At 49.0% G+C, this 17,842-nt stretch overlaps 1 protein-coding gene across 7 annotated transcripts in view; it reads right to left on the reverse strand.

The window, feature by feature from the left end:
* EXD3 (exonuclease 3'-5' domain containing 3) overlaps positions 1–17,842 on the reverse strand; it is a 226,210-nt gene that overhangs the window by 136,456 nt on the left and 71,912 nt on the right. For all 7 annotated transcript variants that reach the window (XM_039386780.1, XM_039386779.1, XM_027720437.2 and 4 more), the window contains 7 exons: positions 16,505–16,668; positions 11,112–11,250; positions 10,555–10,774; positions 9,479–9,588; positions 8,170–8,380; positions 6,901–7,067; positions 4,387–4,557 (listed from right to left, as the gene is read on the reverse strand). In XM_039386780.1, the coding sequence (XP_039242714.1) occupies positions 4,387–4,557; positions 6,901–7,067; positions 8,170–8,380; positions 9,479–9,588; positions 10,555–10,774; positions 11,112–11,250; positions 16,505–16,668 (1,182 nt within the window). The remainder of the gene's footprint in view (positions 1–4,386; positions 4,558–6,900; positions 7,068–8,169; positions 8,381–9,478; positions 9,589–10,554; positions 10,775–11,111; positions 11,251–16,504; positions 16,669–17,842) is intronic.

Here is a 17,842-nt window from a genome sequence, read left to right on the forward strand (position 1 = left end):
GTAAGTTAAACTTTGCCAAGTCTGTGCAAGACACATGCTGGGCAATGCCACATGCTCTTTAAGAAGCAAATTGCAGTCGAGGAAAAGCTGTGACCCCTTTGCAGTGATCCTGAGCCTGGGCCAGCAAGGTCCCAGTTCAGATGAAGAGGGAGTGGACAGAAAGTGTCTGCCCCAGGATGTGGTGGGAAAGCGCTCAGACAAGGATCTACCAGAGAAGTGGATCACAAAACTCAGTCCAACCCTCGAGGGAGGGTTATCCCAGGCTCCTTTAAAACAGACAGTAAACCAAGAGTTCAACAGCTCTGAGCACCCTCAGTCCAGCCCCACTGATACTGCAACCCTAAACTTCTCTTCAGCATTCCTGAAAACTATGCAATAACCATGAGTTATCGCATGGTTTTGTAATGTGGCCTTAAGTATCACACCAAAACCATCCACCCAGTTTTGTTTCTTAATGCAGACTTGTTGGTATCAAGGTCTCCGACAAAACACCTCCTCCTCCTGCTGACCAAACATCACAAGCCAAGTCTTGATCTTAAAAGCAACACAGGCCTTCATCTGCCCTCTGTGAATTTAGCTCCCTGACAGTCTGTGCAGTAAAAACACCAGCAAACCTGAAGAATGTCATCTACATCAAAAATATGGAAAAAGCTTTCAAAGCTGAGACAATCTAATCTCTTGTCTGAGATTAGATTCCCCCATTATGTGAACCTCTGCTCACTGCAGTATTAAAGTCCCCTTTGTGTTCCCTGGCTCCAAATCAGTCCAGGGCAATTTAGATCTGGGTGCACAGTGCTCTATCTGGCTCCTGAGATCATCCAGCCTGACCCTCCTCTCCAACTCGCTGGTTCACCTGGAGTTTCGGGGGGTAGGTGTAACCTTGTAAGGGAACCTTTGACAGCATGGGAGCTGCAGGAAGCCAGTTTTACCTGCCTTCTGGTTATTATCACACTTCAAAAGGTGCCAGGTTTGCCTTAGCGTCAAAGTATTCTTAGAGATGAGGATGATTTTGAAGACCAAGAGCAAAGTCCATTAAAAAAATAAAACAAACCAACCCTCAACTCAACTGAAGCAGCTTTGAGATTCCACTGAGTCTCTTAGAAACCTAAGAGACTACCAACATTTTCTTAAAAACCTCTTCTCTACTCCTGACGCACATTGCAGGATCTACTGTAGTCACTTCAGGCTGATGGGTGATCCTTTAGGTTCAGTATGAGAAGCATCTGTCTGATCTACAAAATTGCAGAGAAAAGAGGAACACCCACTGAAACTTTCCTATCTTCTTCCAATTATCCATCTCGAAAATTCAAAAGATAGGTTTAAGATTCTCTGAAAGGAGAAGTTTGCAGAAGACAATCTGGAATCATAAAATAGTTTGGGTTGGAAGGGATCTTTTAAAGGTCACCTCATTTCAACTCCCCTTCAGTAAGCAGGGACACCTTCAACTGGATCAGTTTGCTCAGAGCCTCCCTCCAATCTGACCAGAAATGTTTCCCAGGGATGGGGCATGGAAGACCTGGGTAGGAACCCTTACAGGCACAGGACATGATTTAAGTAAAGAATCTTGTATTAATTGGAAATAACATGTTGCTTATGAAATAAATGCAACGGCAAAGGGTGGCTCACCAAAACATGGCACCTGCACCCCCCGAATGTGCTGCATCACAGAGATGGAATCTCTGCATTCTTTACCTGAGGGATCACCCTGGGCTGGAGTCAGAGTCCTGGGGAGGAATGGCTGGATGCACACAGCCCTTCTTCAGAGAGGCCACACAGCAGGGAGCCAGGCTTGGGCCAATCTGGGCCACTGCCCAAAGTCCTGCAGAAGGACCTACCCAAGGTGCAGGACCGGAGCAGTGCTGCCAGGCAGGAATGTGCCAGGAAAAGCATGTGCTGGATCACATCTCTCAATGTACACGCTGCTAATGTCAGGTAAAGGAGCTCATCCAGCACATCTGGAACAAATTTCATCCCCCAGCTGCATTCCTGCTGTGCCAAATGTGTGTGCAAGTGCTACAGCAGGTAAGTTAGCGGTAAAAACAGCACTGGATAAGAGGGCTTGGGAAAGGACACCTGTACTGCCCTTCCCCAAGAGGCTGGTGCTCATGGACAGAGGTTAAAATGTTTCTGTAAGGATGGCCTGTGAGCTCTTTGCCTTTCACACAAGAACAGATTTCACCACAGACATTTTCAGTATGAGTTTCTCCTATTTTTCCATTTTTAAAGATTTTCTGTGTCTGTGCTTATGACAGGTAACTTTAATCAGTTGCTTCTCCAGTCAAATCCTGATTAAATAGCACCACTAAATCACAGACTGCAAGCTGGTGGCACCTCACAGGAGATAAACAGAACCATAGAATCACAGAATCATTAAGGTTGGGAAAGACCTCTAAGATCATTGAGTCCAGCTGTTAGCCCAGCACTGCCACCACTACATATGGACAATCAGGGGGGATCCAGTGGCTTGTGCTGTCAGAGGTCCTGCTCTCACATGCCTGCACATCTGAGATTGCAGATCTGGCACAATAAACTCGCCATGACAACTGATGTCCAAGATAAAACACTTAGCCAATAACAACAGCACAACATAAAGCAGAACAGAGGGCACAGACTTCATGTCCATGGAACAGGGACCTCCTGGGAATGGGGGTTCTCAAACCAATTCCTGCCACGTGCACTAGTCTAAAACAAAACATAAATCAATTCCAGAGCTGCCCAAGCACAGTTGATGAAGTTCACAGGCTTTTAAGCTTGATCCCAAATAACAGAGGGTGAAGGACCAGACCTACCTGCCTATCAATACTTGAAGCCACTTTAACAAGCAACAGGAATGAGAACAATACAGAGCAAATGCCAGGTGATGCAGGAGTTCTTGGCACAAGGAGATGTGTAATATGACTGATAAATCATTTGAGCAAAAAGACTTTAATGAAGAACAAACACTAACTCTGTACACACTTATGTATTCCTAGTGACACTAGTTTGAGATTGTGCTGGGGCAACACCCAAACTGTCTGTCTTGTATTCAGTGACCTGGATTCAAACCCCCTCCTGGCCTTTGCAATACCATTTCCAAGTTTTTGGGCGTAGGATGGTCAACATTCAACTTTGATTAAATCAGGACAAGCCAGATATAAAGCAGGGTGGGAGGAGTCTATTTTTATCTTTGATTATCCAAGCCCAGATCAAAGGCTCTGCAATACAGTAACACTCCAAGGGCTTTTGATAGTGAAAGGATGTTTGTCCGGTCACCATAGAGAAAGCAATGTCAAACATCCTGTCCGTGGCACGATAAGGTATCAGGATGAGAAGCGGAGACGGGGCTCTGGGGGAAGCAGTGAGAACTAGTTTGTTTAAATGACTTGTGCAAGTTTGGCAGGGAGGAGATATTAATTATTTCTGCAGAAGTTAGAGCCTGCCCCGGACTCAGGCCAAGCAGACATCTGAAGAGGAAACATCCTGCACACCAAGCCGGGTGATTCGCGCACATTTGGTAGCACACACTGTGTGGGCTGGATATCTCCAGTTCTGGCATAGCAGAAATATGTCTGAAATGAAGCAGGACATGTCTCTCCTCTGGGAGGTAGAGGATCAGAGTTCTTATGGGAGCCCAAATCAATGTTCACTGTCCCCATGTATGTTAGAGACTCTTCCTTTTCCAATTATGTCATAGCAAGTTGTGGCTGATCACCTTTGAGTCACCTCACAAGGTGGTGGCCAGCCAGGACATTACATGGCCATTGATTATGGACATTTTCCCTTCCATAATGAACAGCCATCTTTGGATTATGGTTCTGCCCAACTAGACACAAGGACCTGGACACAAGGCAAACAATTACCTTTCCTGTAAGCCCAGACTGGAATCCATTAGAAATCTAAGTGATTTTTGGGTTCCTTTCAGTGACTTTTGTCTTGTTGCAAACACACAGCCTCCCCAAAGACACTTGGTCACATCTTTGGGGGGCTGGAATGAGATGATCTTTAAGGTCCCTCCCAATCCAAACCATTCTGTGATTCTATGATCTTTACACTCTGCTTGTGTTCTTCTCGTGACTTCAACTGCTCTGGCTGTCGATGACACAAACAGACATAAATAAGAGTGAGATCACAGCAGTCTCTGCTCACCTCTCTACTGGAAGCAGAGAACCAAGCCCACACACCACTGCAGGGACCAGCTGTCACCAGCTGCCAGGTGGCACAGCTTCTCAGACTGACCCAGAGAGCTGGGACCCAGCACAGGCACAGGAGGAGGCGCCTGCAGGGCAGTTCCTGCACCCACTGCCTGTTGGGCAGAGTGACAGCCAGTGCAGCTCCAGAGCAGGCAGCAGCCATCCCCAGGGAGCACAGTGGCAGCTGTGAACACGCACATGTGTGCGCCCGACTCACCTCAGCAGCTTTCCTGTGGTCATCCTCGTTGTCCAGCATCCGGACATCCACACCCAGGCAGCGCAGGTAGCGCCCGAGGCCCTGCAGCATGTTGTCACAGACCACGCTGAACTCCCTGGGGGACACAGGGGCAGGGGCACGGGAGGTCTCCATCTGGGATCCTTGGCATTGCTAGAGAAAGGCAAGAGACCCATAAACAGCAGAAGGCTGATTTCCAGTACTTTCGTGTTTTACGTCCCTGCATTAACCCACCGCAACAAATCCAACTGTCTCCTTCCACCTGTATCACACCACGCTCTGCAACACCGCTAGATCCTCCTTCCCTCTTTCCACACTGCCCACTGCCATGTGGGTAGGAGGCAGCACATGATGGGGCTAATTCTGAATTAGTCATTGTCTCGCTGGCCAGCTGGCCACCCGATCCAGGGAGCTGCAGCCTTTCCCTGGAGAAATGCCAACCTGGCCTTCGGTGTTCTACACAGACATCCACCTTCATGAAGTCACAGAAACATCGTCAAGGCTGCTGTTCCCCTACGGAATTAGTGTGCAACTAATAAACATGTGCCAAAGCTATGATTTGGGAAGGGGATCACACAGACAGAGGGAGAAACAGGTAGACAAAGCAACCACGTCAGCTCTGTTATCTTTGGAAGGTTAAAAATAGGCAGTGCCTAAATTCTGTTTGTTTTATTTCGAATATCTGCTGCTGGGGGAGTTCCTGCACTTGGAGGACTTCAGCGCTTGGAGGCTCCCAGAAGTACAATAGCTAAATTCATGGAGAAGGGAAGTTATTAAGGAACTTCCAATGTTCAGCTTTTGACTCCAGGAACTTGAATCAGCTGGGATGACTGAAGGACACAGCCAGCACCTATGCAGGGAGTCAGCACTGCAGATTAGCCCTGCAGGAGCTGGCTCAAGGCTGGGAATGCTGTGGCACAACATGCAGCTCCACCTGGGCTGACCCTGGGAACCAGCTCAGATCCAGGAGCTCCACTGGTGGGAGGCTGCACCTCCCAGAAGCTGGTCCACGACCTCAGGGCTCTGCAGCACTGGGCAGACTGCACTGTCACCAGCTCCTGCAGGACCCTGGTGGATGCAGCTGGGACATCAGAGGGCTGTGACAAGGGATCGAGCTGCCCCTCAGTGCCGAGGTAGTTGGAAGACACTAACCCTGGCTGCTGCTGCTGCTCAAACAGATGTGCAGGAGCAGCAGCTGGCCCTCACCAGTGTTTATGCAGTGGCCAGCACTGTCATATGTAGCTTTTTTCTCACGTTTCATGCCAGCAGAGAGCAAAAAGCTTTATAAAGGAGAATAGAGTCATTAGCCCCACTTCAGATAGTGGACCAGGAAACACTGGGAAAGAGGGTCTGGAGTCCTGTAGGATGCAGAGTCAGGAGAAGTCTGCTTTTCTTGGCGTCCCAGTCCAGGTTTTACCAACTGCCTCTCAGTTCATGAATCTGACTGTACAGAACACAAAGATGACCCGTGGGTTCCCAAGGTAATTCAAGCCTGAAGTACTCACTTTTCCCATCTCTGCAGCAGCCAGTCAGCTCTGCTGTAACACAACATTCCCATGAACAGAGTGCTTAGGGAGCTACTGAGCAGCTCCATGTTTTACTGCCTGATGAGGACTAAGGGGATGCTGCACTTCTACACCCTCCTGACAAGGTGGATACAGCCAGTAACATCTCAGCCCAACCATGGGAGGTGGCATGGACTTCAGGAACTCAGCACACATTTGGAGCTCCTCAGAAGGATACACAGTTACAGTCAGTCTTCTCAGATAACAAACAAAATGGGGTTTCTGCTGAGGTTTCCAAAGGTGCATAAACCACTGGATGGTTCCATTTCAAAAGCAAAATTTTATTATTGAGAGGAACCAGTCATATTCTAAGATACTTAAGCAGAGTCATACAGCTCCAAGTTATGGCCAGTGGAGTTTTAAGGCTCTGCCACAACACAGTCTACTGGGAGAGGCCAGTCCTGGATTGTGGTGCTGTGCAGGGAGGCAGAGACAAATCTTCAGCAGGAAGGCATTTTTGATGGATCGTTTGCTTTCAACTTTGCACACTTGTACTCCAGACACAACTAAGGAGACTTTCCCAGTGTGAAACTAAGGTGTGGAAGCTTAGTAAAAGAAAAAGTAAGAAGGTCAGAATTTTAAACCTCTTGGATGCAACACCTTGGTCACAGAATCCAAGCCCACAGCACTGAGGAAACGTGGAAGGAGATTTCCACCAGCAAGGCTCACTGGACTCTGCACACAGATCTGCACCAACACTGTGCAAAGACAAAAGAACCTCAAAGAGCAGGGAAAGGTGAACTCAGGCAGGCCAAGGAGAAAGCACATCATTCCAGGGAGGGAGGGATGAGGAGGATGTTTGCTGCAATAGTCCTGAGAACAGGCTGCAAATGGGCCCGCCGTGCATAGCTCACGGTATGACTGAGAACGAGCAGGGTATGATTTACAGGGGTCTTGAGCAACAAGCAGCTCTTTGAAGATGTTTACAAACCTGTCCAGAAGGTGACAGTGCTTCTTGTTTATTCAGCTGCTTCTTTGCCCTGGGTTTTATGCTCCGTTTTCCCACCAGACTCTCCATCAGGTCTGAGCTCAGCCCAAAGCTCTCTGGGTCCCTGCAGAGCCTCTCGTAGATCTCCAGCAAACAGTACGCGTCGGAGGCTGAAAGGAAGGGGATATGAGCCTCACCTGGTTCCATTCAAAAGTAAACCAGAGGCTTTCCTGATGCCAGGGAGAGCCTCCACCTTTGTAAAAGCCACTGTGAACAACCTGTGAAGCTCCAACTCACTCACGTCCTACCCTGTGCTCTGTGACTGAGTCACGAAGCCTCATAACTGAACACAGTCACAGAGGGTCAAGGCAGGATCTCCAAAGGTGACAGGCTCTGCCCTCTCCACTCTAACACAATGCAAACTGTAGTGTGGCTGTTCCAACCACCACCTGATAGCTCCAGCCAGCCCCTGCTCCTCATCATTGTCCCTGAGCCTGCCCAGGGTTCCTCACCACATCCCTCAATGGGAAGGGAACTTCCCCACTAGATGCAATATCTGAAAAGGCATTAACTGAGCTGTTTGCAATCACCTGCCCACATGCATTGTTGTGTGGCTCTGCTCCCTGCAACGGGAACTGCCAGAGTCTCCCAGCCAGTTTGACAAGTCCTAGTGATTAACTTTTGTGGGAACTGTGTCAGCTTCAAGGATAGTTGAATTTAACAAAGGGCTGGTTTGCTTCAGTAAAGACTGTCCTTTGGTGCCCCAGGAAAAGATTTAGACCCAGACTTCTGACTCTGGGATAATCAGCAATAAACTCCACTGGTCCCTCCACAGTCCTGATTCTGTGCTGCAGTTTCTGACACCACGTCTGCCCATTTCTAACCCGACTCTAACAAGCGCTTCACCGTGACAAATGAACACAGCGTTTGTTTCCCAGGAAGGCTGTGAAATGAGGCAGAAGGAAGTGGACTTTCTTCCTTTCAGTTACTGAGAAGAGTTTCCACTGAGGTGATGTTTCATCAGACAAAATCTGCAAAGCACAGGAATTCCTTCATAAGGGAAATAATGAATCATTGGACAGTTTAAACTTCAACCATTAAAGCCATGTCCGCAAAAGGACAAACAAAACATGTGCTGACTCCTCTGAACAGGAACTAATCTGCAAAGCCATTCTCTTCCTTTGCTACTTAATGACCTTCCTGGTGACAGAACAGCCAAACACAACCTGTCCTGGACACCTGTAGCTCCGTGTCACTGAGCAGGGACCAGACCTGCATAGAGGATCTGCTCCTCCCGGAGAGGCCGTTTCTCCCAGTTTGACAGCTGCTCCGTTTTATCCAGAGGTTTCCCCAGCACATGGTGCACCAGGAGGCTGAGTCCCTTCTCCCGCTGCCTGACCCCTCTCTCCTCGTGGCTGTGCTCCGGGGACAGTCCATCAACCTTCCGGCCGTCCTTCCTCCACTCACCGCAGCCCTTCTGCAGCTGATGGAAACAGACAGAAAACACCTGATTATAAAACAGCTTCACCACCACCTCGTGTTCCAGCGGGTGGGGCCAGGCACAACTCTATCACGTCCATCTCCTGCCTGGCATATTGAACCCCGTTGTCTCAGACAAGGGCTGGGATGGCATTAGATATAAACGGCGTCAGGTTATTTGTTTAACAAACACACTTGCTGGAGAGAAATCTGTTTCATAGCCAAGGAAGAAAAAAAAGGGCATTGTTGTACAGCATTGTACCAGAGCTGCAGGGCTGGGACTGGGGCTCCTCAGAGAGCTCTGGGTGCTTAGCTGTGCTGGAGGCTGCTAGGCACCCACTCAATAAAAGACCAGCAGTGGCAGTTCAGCATCTTTCTGCTCCTTGTCCCAATGAGAAAAGGCATTCCTGTGCCACCCTGGGCAGCAGCCCTTTCTGAAGCTGCCATTTCTCAGGTTAAACTGAGGCAATAGCTGTTGGCAGGTATGTCAGCCCCTGCAGCACTTCCCAGGTTAAGCTATCAGTCCCAAAGATCGGCTTCACCCCAACCCACAGCCTTAAACGCACTCTGTACATTTTACCCATTAAAACGGTTGTGCTCAACACTTCTGCAGACTGCTAAAAGCTCCTGTGTGCAAACCCAGGGACAGCTGTGCTTCAGCTGACCAGAAATTCCTGTGCTGAACCCACCAGCAGCCCTCCAAGGAACATTAGAGTTCTGCACAAATCATTAACTCCATCATATCTGCTTCAATACTGCATGGTCCTGGGATAGCAGAATTCCTACAAGAACTTAGTATTAAGTTCAAGTATAACTTGTGCTCAGAAACCTTGCCCTGGCTGAATGGAGCTTTTATGAAGGCTGTGAAAAAGCTGTCAATATTGCAAGCTTTAACCTTTTAGCTGATGAAAACAAAATGCTTCTGTCTTCCTTTACAGAATCCCAACACATCAAACACACTACAGGAAATGGTCTATTTACACATGTAGCTGCATCCCTGCCAATCCAGGATACAAACAGACAGTGCTATGGATTCAGTACAGTTATCCACCTGTACACACAGGAGACACAACTTCCCACATCTCGATGTGTTCATCCTTACTTGTTTGTCCACTGTGAGTAGATCCACCACACCATGCAGTTGCTTCTCTATGTCTTTCAGAGCAGAACATGTGGCTGCAAGGCTGCTGAGGTCTCCAGACATCCCATAACCTGGAGACAAAAACAGCCCAAATCACACAGGTAAGAAAACTCAGGTCATGCCTAAAGCACTGCAGCTTCTTCTACCTCAGAGTCAAAATACTGACAAAAGATACACAAACACTGGTGGGAAGACTGTTCAAACAGGGAAAAAGACTGGCTCCCATCTCTCCTCTTCCCAAGAGACACTCCTGCAGATCCAGGGAGAGAAGAGGTGAATGAAAAATGCCGAGTTTAAGATCAACTTATTTAAAATCTGGGAAGGTAATTATGAATTTGTCCTTGAAATCCAGGCTTTGCAAATCCTGCCAAAAGCCTCCAAAAACCAGGTATGGTAATTCAGAGAGCTCTGGTGTCCAGCACGACAGCTCTGGGGCAAGGACAGGGACATCCAGAAAGCTCTGTCTGCCAGACTTCCCTAAACCAAAAGGTTTAGGGTGCCAGTTGGAGCTTAGTATGGAATTAGGATAATCCCAAGTCCAAGAGTGCAAGCTAAATCAGAAATCTTGTCTCTGATCTGAAATGGGGAAATATAATGGCATGAAGCTCTGTCAGGGGAGGTTTAGGTTGGATCTCAGGAAAAAGTTCTTCCCCCAGAGGGTGGCTGGCACTGACCAGGCTCCCCAGGGCAGTGGGCACAGCACCAAGGCTGCCAGAGCTCCAGGAGAGTTTGGACAATGCTCTGAGGGACAGGGTGGGATTGTTGGGGTGTCTGTGCAGGGCCAGGGGTTGGACTGGACGGTCCTTGTGGGTCCCTTCCAGCTCAGGATATTCTAGGGTTCTGTGATTCTATATTTCTATCATTCCCCTGGTCACCCTGCTTCCTGGTCTGGCAGTGCCTCAACACCCAGGGCTACGAAAGCTGATTCCATGGCAAGTGGATTTGGAGAACGACAACTCCAAGAAGATCTAGGAATGACAAAAATGACAAAACAGGCTGTGTGAAGCCTCAGGGTAGGGAGAAGAGAGGTGTGTTACCTAGTTTAGTGATGGCAGCATCTGAATAGAGCATCTGGATGAATTGGGGGAGCTTCTCCTTCTCCTTCTCCCCTTCCAGCTCAGCTTGCTCGAGGAGCCGTGGCAGGTCCAACAGGAACACCTCATCCTTCACTGCCATCTGGAGGAGGGCAACACGGGGCTTCCCCACCATGCCAAAGGATGGCTTCCACTCCATGTCAACGCCAACAACCTGCCCAGGCTGCAAGAGACACCTCCTGCACTCAGAGACTTGCTGTGCTGGAGAGGGGCCTGGAGAGTCTGTCCAGGACACAAGCCTTTCCTTTCCAACCACGGGAGCTCTTTGTGCAAACTGCTACAGAGACAGTAACTCCCACAGCACCTGAGTACCCCGGCGGGGACCTTTCCTGGCACAATTCCTGACACGTTCCCCAGATCACACAAACCTAAAGGAGCAGCTATTCTTGGCTTGGGGAGGGAGACATTGGATGGCAGTGGCCACATCCAGCTGTGAGTACAAGCCTGATACAGAGTTCCTGCTCCCTGACCCTGCAAAGTCAATCCCAGGTAACGCTCACCTGCAGCACCTTCTCCCAGCACTGCAGTGTCTCTTCCCATGTCTGCAGGAAGTGAATATTCTCCCGTGAAATAGGAAGCTGGTAACAGTCCTTCTTCTTACTGTCTTCATAATTATCTGCTTTTGTGGCCTCTTCTACCCTGCACAAAATCAGATACAACAGTTTTAAGCCATGCAATGGGAGAAAATATTGAATTTGAGGAAAAGTGGGAAGTCTCATGCTGTTTATTTCACCTCAGCCCACTCTTTTCCCATGACACTTTCTCTTACCCACTCTTTCCTCACTTTCCCTGTAATCTCAGTCTTTCATCTTAGAATAACAAAATCACAGACTGGTTTGGGTTGGAAGGGACTTTAATGACCATCTCATTCCACCCCCTGCCATGGGCAGGGACACCTTCCACCAGCCCAGGCTGCTCCAAGCCCCATCCAACCTGGCCTTGGACACTTCCAGGGATGGGGCAGCCTCAGCTTCTCCGGGCAACCTGTGCCAGGGCCTCCCCACCCTCACAGGGAGGAATTCCTTCCCAATATCCCATCTAACCCTGCCCTCTGGCAGTGGGAAGTCATCCCCCATTGTCCTGTCACTCCAGGCCCTTGTGAAAAGTCCCTCTCCAGCCTTCTTGTAGGCTCATCCTCTCTTTCCATTCCTTTCCCACGAGCTCATCATGCACATGCACTGTATCCACTGAAGAGAACACCCACACCACTTGCTGGAGTCAGAGTCCAAGCCTGTCCTCAATGCTCATCCTTCTTGCCCAGAACCTGGATGACAAAACTGGGCAGCTGTTTCCACATTCAGGGATAACACATTTTAGATTTAGTGATTCTTGCCTTCGAGCTAACACAGGTGCCTGCTGGTGTGACACCAAATGGAGAGTCAGCTCTGAGCAGCACTCTGTCCAAACAGGAGCCTCACTGTGCCCTGCTCACACAGGCTCTCAGACTGCTCCACACTCAGATCCCCATCAGCTGGGAACAGGGGAATCTGCCTCATCACTTTATAGTGCAATGGCTTGCGAAGGCTTCACAGACCTCCCTGAAGCTATCCAGCTTCTCCTCCTCCATTCTCTTCCCTGTAAAATGGTCACATAGGATGCACAAGGACATTTGTCCTACATTGCACAGGGGTGAAATGAAAAAAGTTCAGAAACAAAGATTCAAACCCTTCTCTGTTTTGGGGAAGGCAGCAGCTGAACCCACTGAGTGTGTGCTGTGCTTGTGCTACTCCCTCCGTGTGGGTTTCTGATGGCACCACACAGAGAAACTCAGTCTCTGTGTATTAATTCCCTGGGAATGTTGGAAGATGTCTGCAAAAATGAGCTAAATGATTGCCTACAACAGGATCTTACACAGCACATTTTTTGTTCCAAATGCAGCAGAGTCTCGTGAAATGCCCTCAGAAATGAAGGTCGGCGTGTTGCTCTGGCGGCTCAGCCAGATGATGCAATCAGAGAAAAGAAACTAATCAAAAAGATCCAGCTACTTTGGACGTATCACACATTTCTGGACAGTCACTTTCCCACAGAAACTTGAAATGGTTCATTATTTGAGAAACTATTTACTAACCTTGTGTTTGGGAGCCTGCGTGACTAATTTTGTAGCAGAGTAGCTCTCCTTGCACAAACACTCTTTCCAGTGGGTTTGTGTGCACGGGGAAGTCAATATTTGTGTAAAATATTTAATGAAGGTGTGTAGGCTCAGGTCTCCAGGAATATTCTCACCTGCAGAGCTCAGGAGCCCCGTGTGGTGTGACCAGAGACAGATGATGTCATTTACATGCTGGTGCCACCTTGTTCTCTGCAGTGTGAACTCCCTCTCTGGGAACCTGTGGCTTTGTTGGCTCAATAAACAAGGCAGCCAGACTGTTTTATGGGGTTCCATGGCTCTGCTGACTTTATAGCAGCTACTAGAGCAGGTATCATGACTGGATGAGTAAACTGCAGCATAAAGGGCTTTATTCATCTGTCCCAACTCCTCATGCAGGGCAGAGTACATCCTCACTGCCTTGCCTTCCCTCTACCTGGCACAGCACAGGATTCCCACAGCACAGAGATGTAGTGATGAGTTTTATCTCTAGATGCATAGTCTGTGGCTCAGCCACACTCCTGTAACCATCCCTTTGTGTTTTAAGGGCTTGTCCCTCATGCAAAAACCCCCTGGCTCCCAACTGGCAGCTGATGCAGCTTTAGAAGGGAGGAGGAGGAGAAGGAGGAGCAGGAGGGCAGCTCCAGCAGTGCACCAGACCAAGGCAGGAGCATGTCCTAGACAGACAAGAGTTTCCTGCGCTCCAGAAAAACCACGGACCCTCTGGAGAAGTTGTTCTTTGCAGAGAGTGTTTCGATCTGTGTCGTGTTTCCTGAGGTGACATGGGGCCTGAACAAGAACCAGATCTGCACTAGGAGAAACAGTAGATCCACAAAGCCATGATCCATGAACGTGAACAGTTCAAGGCCACCTGTGAGACTTTCCCAAAATCATCAGCTTTAAAAAATAGTAATACACCGTGGTCTCATTCACCTTTAAGTTAGTCCAATCCATGCTCCAAAAATACCAGTTTAGTTATGAAAGCATAAGCACCTCTTCATAGGAGACTGAAATAGGCTGTAATATTGAGGACAGCAAATCTGATGATAAATCCATTGGAGCAGATAGTCCTGCTCAGTCTCAGGCTTGGTCTTCTTAAAATGGTCTCCTTATTCCACAGAGAGGTGTTGGCATTAATCAGGCAGCCAGTGACAGATCCTACTGTTACTTGGAGTTCATAATTTGGACATATGACCCCAGGAGGAAAGTCCTGCTGTAAGAACATCAGGTAAAAGGACACTCCCAAATCACCTGCACACAACTGCACGTTTGCAGTGACAGGAGGAAGCCCCAGCCCACACAAGGTGACCATGGGTGTGCAGACTCGTGCACCACTCGTGCCAAGAGGGCCCTGCCTCTGCTTCTCATCACAAGCATGGTGCTGGAGCATGGTGCTGGCCATGGAGCAGTGACCTTCGACTTTCTGATGGCTTTATTCCTCCTCAAACAGGCAACGTCTGAGGTCATCACAGCTCCTCCTAGACACACAGTTCATTACAACTCAGATCCACACTTCCATCACATACACTGAGAAGTTCAGCTCCATATGGGAAGTTACTCCCTCATATTAAAGGCTTCAAGGGCCATGTTTGCAGGTTGCTGAAGGTACGGGCTCTCAGCTTGCACAAAGTTGTCAATGGTTACCTCTTGGGAGTGGTCAGAACTTTTCCATAAACATTTCTCTAATCCCAGCTCCCTTCTGAACCAGAGACACCAATCTCCATGTCAAAAAACCCCAATATGTTTCACCAGTGAGGGTAAGAGAGAGATATGTGGAAGGTGGAGCCAAATCCAGTCAAGCATAACACCCTGGAATAAGGTGGCTGATGTGTTCAGTGATCAAAGAGTTGTAAGGAACCTACTGCTTCCTCACTTTGGTTTTTGAAAAAAGCCTTGACTGTACCTGGAAACATGTTATTGCTCCTGGAATGACAGCAAAGCTCTGAGCTCTGCTGCACCACAACCACAGCCCACAGCTCCTGCATTTGCATCGAGCTCAGGGATAAGTCCTCTCCCCTGCACAGGAATCCAATTAGATGAATTCCTGCACATGAACGAGCAGAGACCAGCAAGGTGGCTGGGTAATGACTCTGACCCCAAGGGCTGTGGTGGCCTGCAGCCTGGCAGGGGTTTGGCTCAGGAACAGTGTGGGCAGAGTTCTGGGCTGTGTGTTGATGGGCCTCATCCAGCCTGAGGTTCTAGATCTCCTCCGCAGCCCTGGGTGAGATCCTAACAGGACCCTCATGCAGTATCCACTGCCAGCTCTGCAGGTTCCTCAAGACTTTTAGTAGGCTGAATATCTGCAGGAGAAAAAGGGTTAAAAAAGGGTGGCAAACATGGCTGTCTCTGAAGAACTTGATTAAACACAGAATCAGAGAATCACAGACTGGTTTGGGTTGGAATGGACCTCAGACATCATCCAGCTTCACCCCCATTGCCACGGACAGGGACACCTTCCACTAGATCAGGTTCCTCAGGGCCCCATCCAGCCTGGTCTAGGATGGGGCAGACACAGTTTCCCTGGGAACATCTCATGGATGCAGTCACCGAAACATGGCAGGTCCACCAGTGCTCACCAGAGTGTAACAGTGAACTGGGGCTCAGCAGATCACTCGCATTGAGTCACTTCTTCACACAGATTCTGTCCCTCTCTGTACAGCACAGCTGGGCAGCTGTTAAATGGGGACACTGCTGCCTGAAGAGGATGATCTTGGGACATTTTCTCAGAGAGACACAGCACAGAATACTCAGAACCAGAACTTCAGAGCCCTGGTATTCCTCCAGATCCAGCTTGCCATGGGGATCAGACAGCTCCTGACACTTCAGGGGGTATATGGGCCTTCCTGAGTTTTGAGCCTCTTCTCAACTTGGCACAGCTTTGTCTACACACGGTGTGGAACCTGCCACCCTCATCTCTCCATCCTTCCCCTCTGCTCCTTCTACACCAGCAGGTTTAAAGAGCTCCTTGACTGGGGCTGTTTGCACAGTTCTGAGCACCTGAAATCAAGGAGTTGTAAGAATCCTTCTTAATATAAGGATTTTTCAATTCTTTTGAGAATGGAGCTCCTGTTGGGGGAGGAACTGTGGCTACTGCAGGTTCATCTGGTGCACACAACATGGGGGTCCCAAAGCAGGAGTGGAATATGGCACTGGGTTATTGGGATTGCAGCAGAGGAAGAAAAGAGAACAGAGACTAATGAGGGGGCTAAAAGCTTCTTAAGCTCACTTATTCAATTAATGTGTCTCTTCTGTTATCTGACCCCAAATGTCAAAAATTCTCAATACTTCTTTGGATGAGGCCAACATTACGGACTGGGAAAAAAACTGGCTTATGAGCTGGAAAAGAAGGAAGAAAATAAATACAATTAAAAAATCTAAGGAACTTTACAATTAGTTTCTTGGTCATAAGCCTCCTGAAAGGCATTAAACCAGCTTACAGTCCAGTGGGGGTGCAGAGCATATGGAAAACTTTGACAGATGTGTAATAACCTCAGTAAAATAGATGCATATTCAGGTCCTAGTCACATGATTTCATTTGCACTGTTGATCTGGCAGAGGAAACTTAAGAACCCTCTGCAGCATGAAGCAATCTCACAGAGCTTCTGTGATAAACTCAGGATGAGTTTAAAATGCTCCTTTCACAGACATTTCCAGGCTTATGACAAACAAATGCAGTGTGTACAGGGCCATGATGGATCTGAGTACATGGAGGAAGCCTTTGCAAAATTGTCTTCCCAAGGAAGCATTATGGTAGATGATTTTAAGCAAATAAATATACAAGTAATGCACACTGAAAAGGGTCTTTACCTCTGTTGGGTGTGAAGCTCTGGCAGCTCCTCAGCCAGGCCGGGAGGCAGCACGTCCATGGGCAGCCCCCAGTGCCGCGCCCACCGCGCCGCGCGCCCGGGGCAGTGCCGGAGCAGCAGCTGCACCAGGTGCCCTTGGAGACAGCGACTGTCCCCAGCTGTGCTCTGAGAGGGGAAGCAGAGGGAAGGAACACTGTCAGTGCAATTCCCATTATGGCTGTCTCTCCCCCCCTCTCTGGATGCAGTGTCCTGCGGGGGTCCTGGCCGAGGGCAGGGAGGAGCAGGAGCCACCCCACTGCCAGAGCAGGGCTCATCCCACCACAGGAGTGGTTTTCCAGTGAGTGCTGCACTTCTCTGTCAGGAGATGAAGAGCACACACTTGAACTGCGAGCTCGTTGGGATACTTGTGTCCCCTTGCCAGCATGGCTGTTTGTCCAGGGAAAGCCACTTTGCAGGTACATCACAGAGAAACAAGGCTACACCATCACCACTGAGCCTGACTGGTGACCTGTATATTATTTACTTAGACATTGATTACATTAAGCAAAATCAGAACCAGCCACTAACAAGAGAGCAAAGGTGTCTGCAATTAAACAGATAATTATGGAGGGGTAAGAGTTTAGATTGTTTTAATCCCATGTTGCACCTGTACATAGGTCCAAAGTGATGCTGTGACTTGATGGCCTGTGAGAGGCAATAGAATAATAGAATCACAGAACAGGCTGGATTGGCAGTGACTTTTCAAGGTCATCTAGTCCCACCCCCTGCCATGGGCAGGGGCACCTTCCACTAGACCAGAGCACTCAGAGGCCCATTCAGCCTGGCCTTGGACACTTCCACGAATGGGGCAGCCACAGCTTCTCTGGGCAACCTGTGCCAGGGCCTAAAAAGTTCATCCTTATGGATGGTTTAAAACCATCACCCCTGGTCCTACTGCAACAGGCCCTGCTAAAAACTCTGTCCCCATTGTTCTTATAAGCCCTCTCTAAGTACTGAAAGGCCACACTGAGATATTCCTGGTGCCTTCCCTTCTCCAGGTAAATACCCCCGGTTCCCTCAGCCTGTCTCCAGAGCAGAGAGGCTCCAGGCCCTGGAGCATCTTCGTAGCATGGCTTAGTGTCGCTCAGGGCAGACAGTGGAGTGGGGCCTCATCTGTTCTTGGAAGTATTTGCACGGATAATTAGGATTGCCAGTCTCCCACGGGTGACAGGGAAGGCACATCAGCAAAGCTTTCCTGAGGGACAGCTTTGGTGTTCACAGCCAGGGAAAGGCTGATGTCAGCCTACAGCTCCCCTGCACCCACTGCTGTGAAACAGGGGCACCAGGTCCCTCCTCCGGG

This window comes from Pipra filicauda, unplaced genomic scaffold, assembly GCF_003945595.2.
Source record: "Pipra filicauda isolate LSUMZ 115617 unplaced genomic scaffold, ASM394559v2 scaffold500_size419342_pilon, whole genome shotgun sequence".
NCBI lineage: Eukaryota > Metazoa > Chordata > Aves > Passeriformes > Pipridae > Pipra > Pipra filicauda.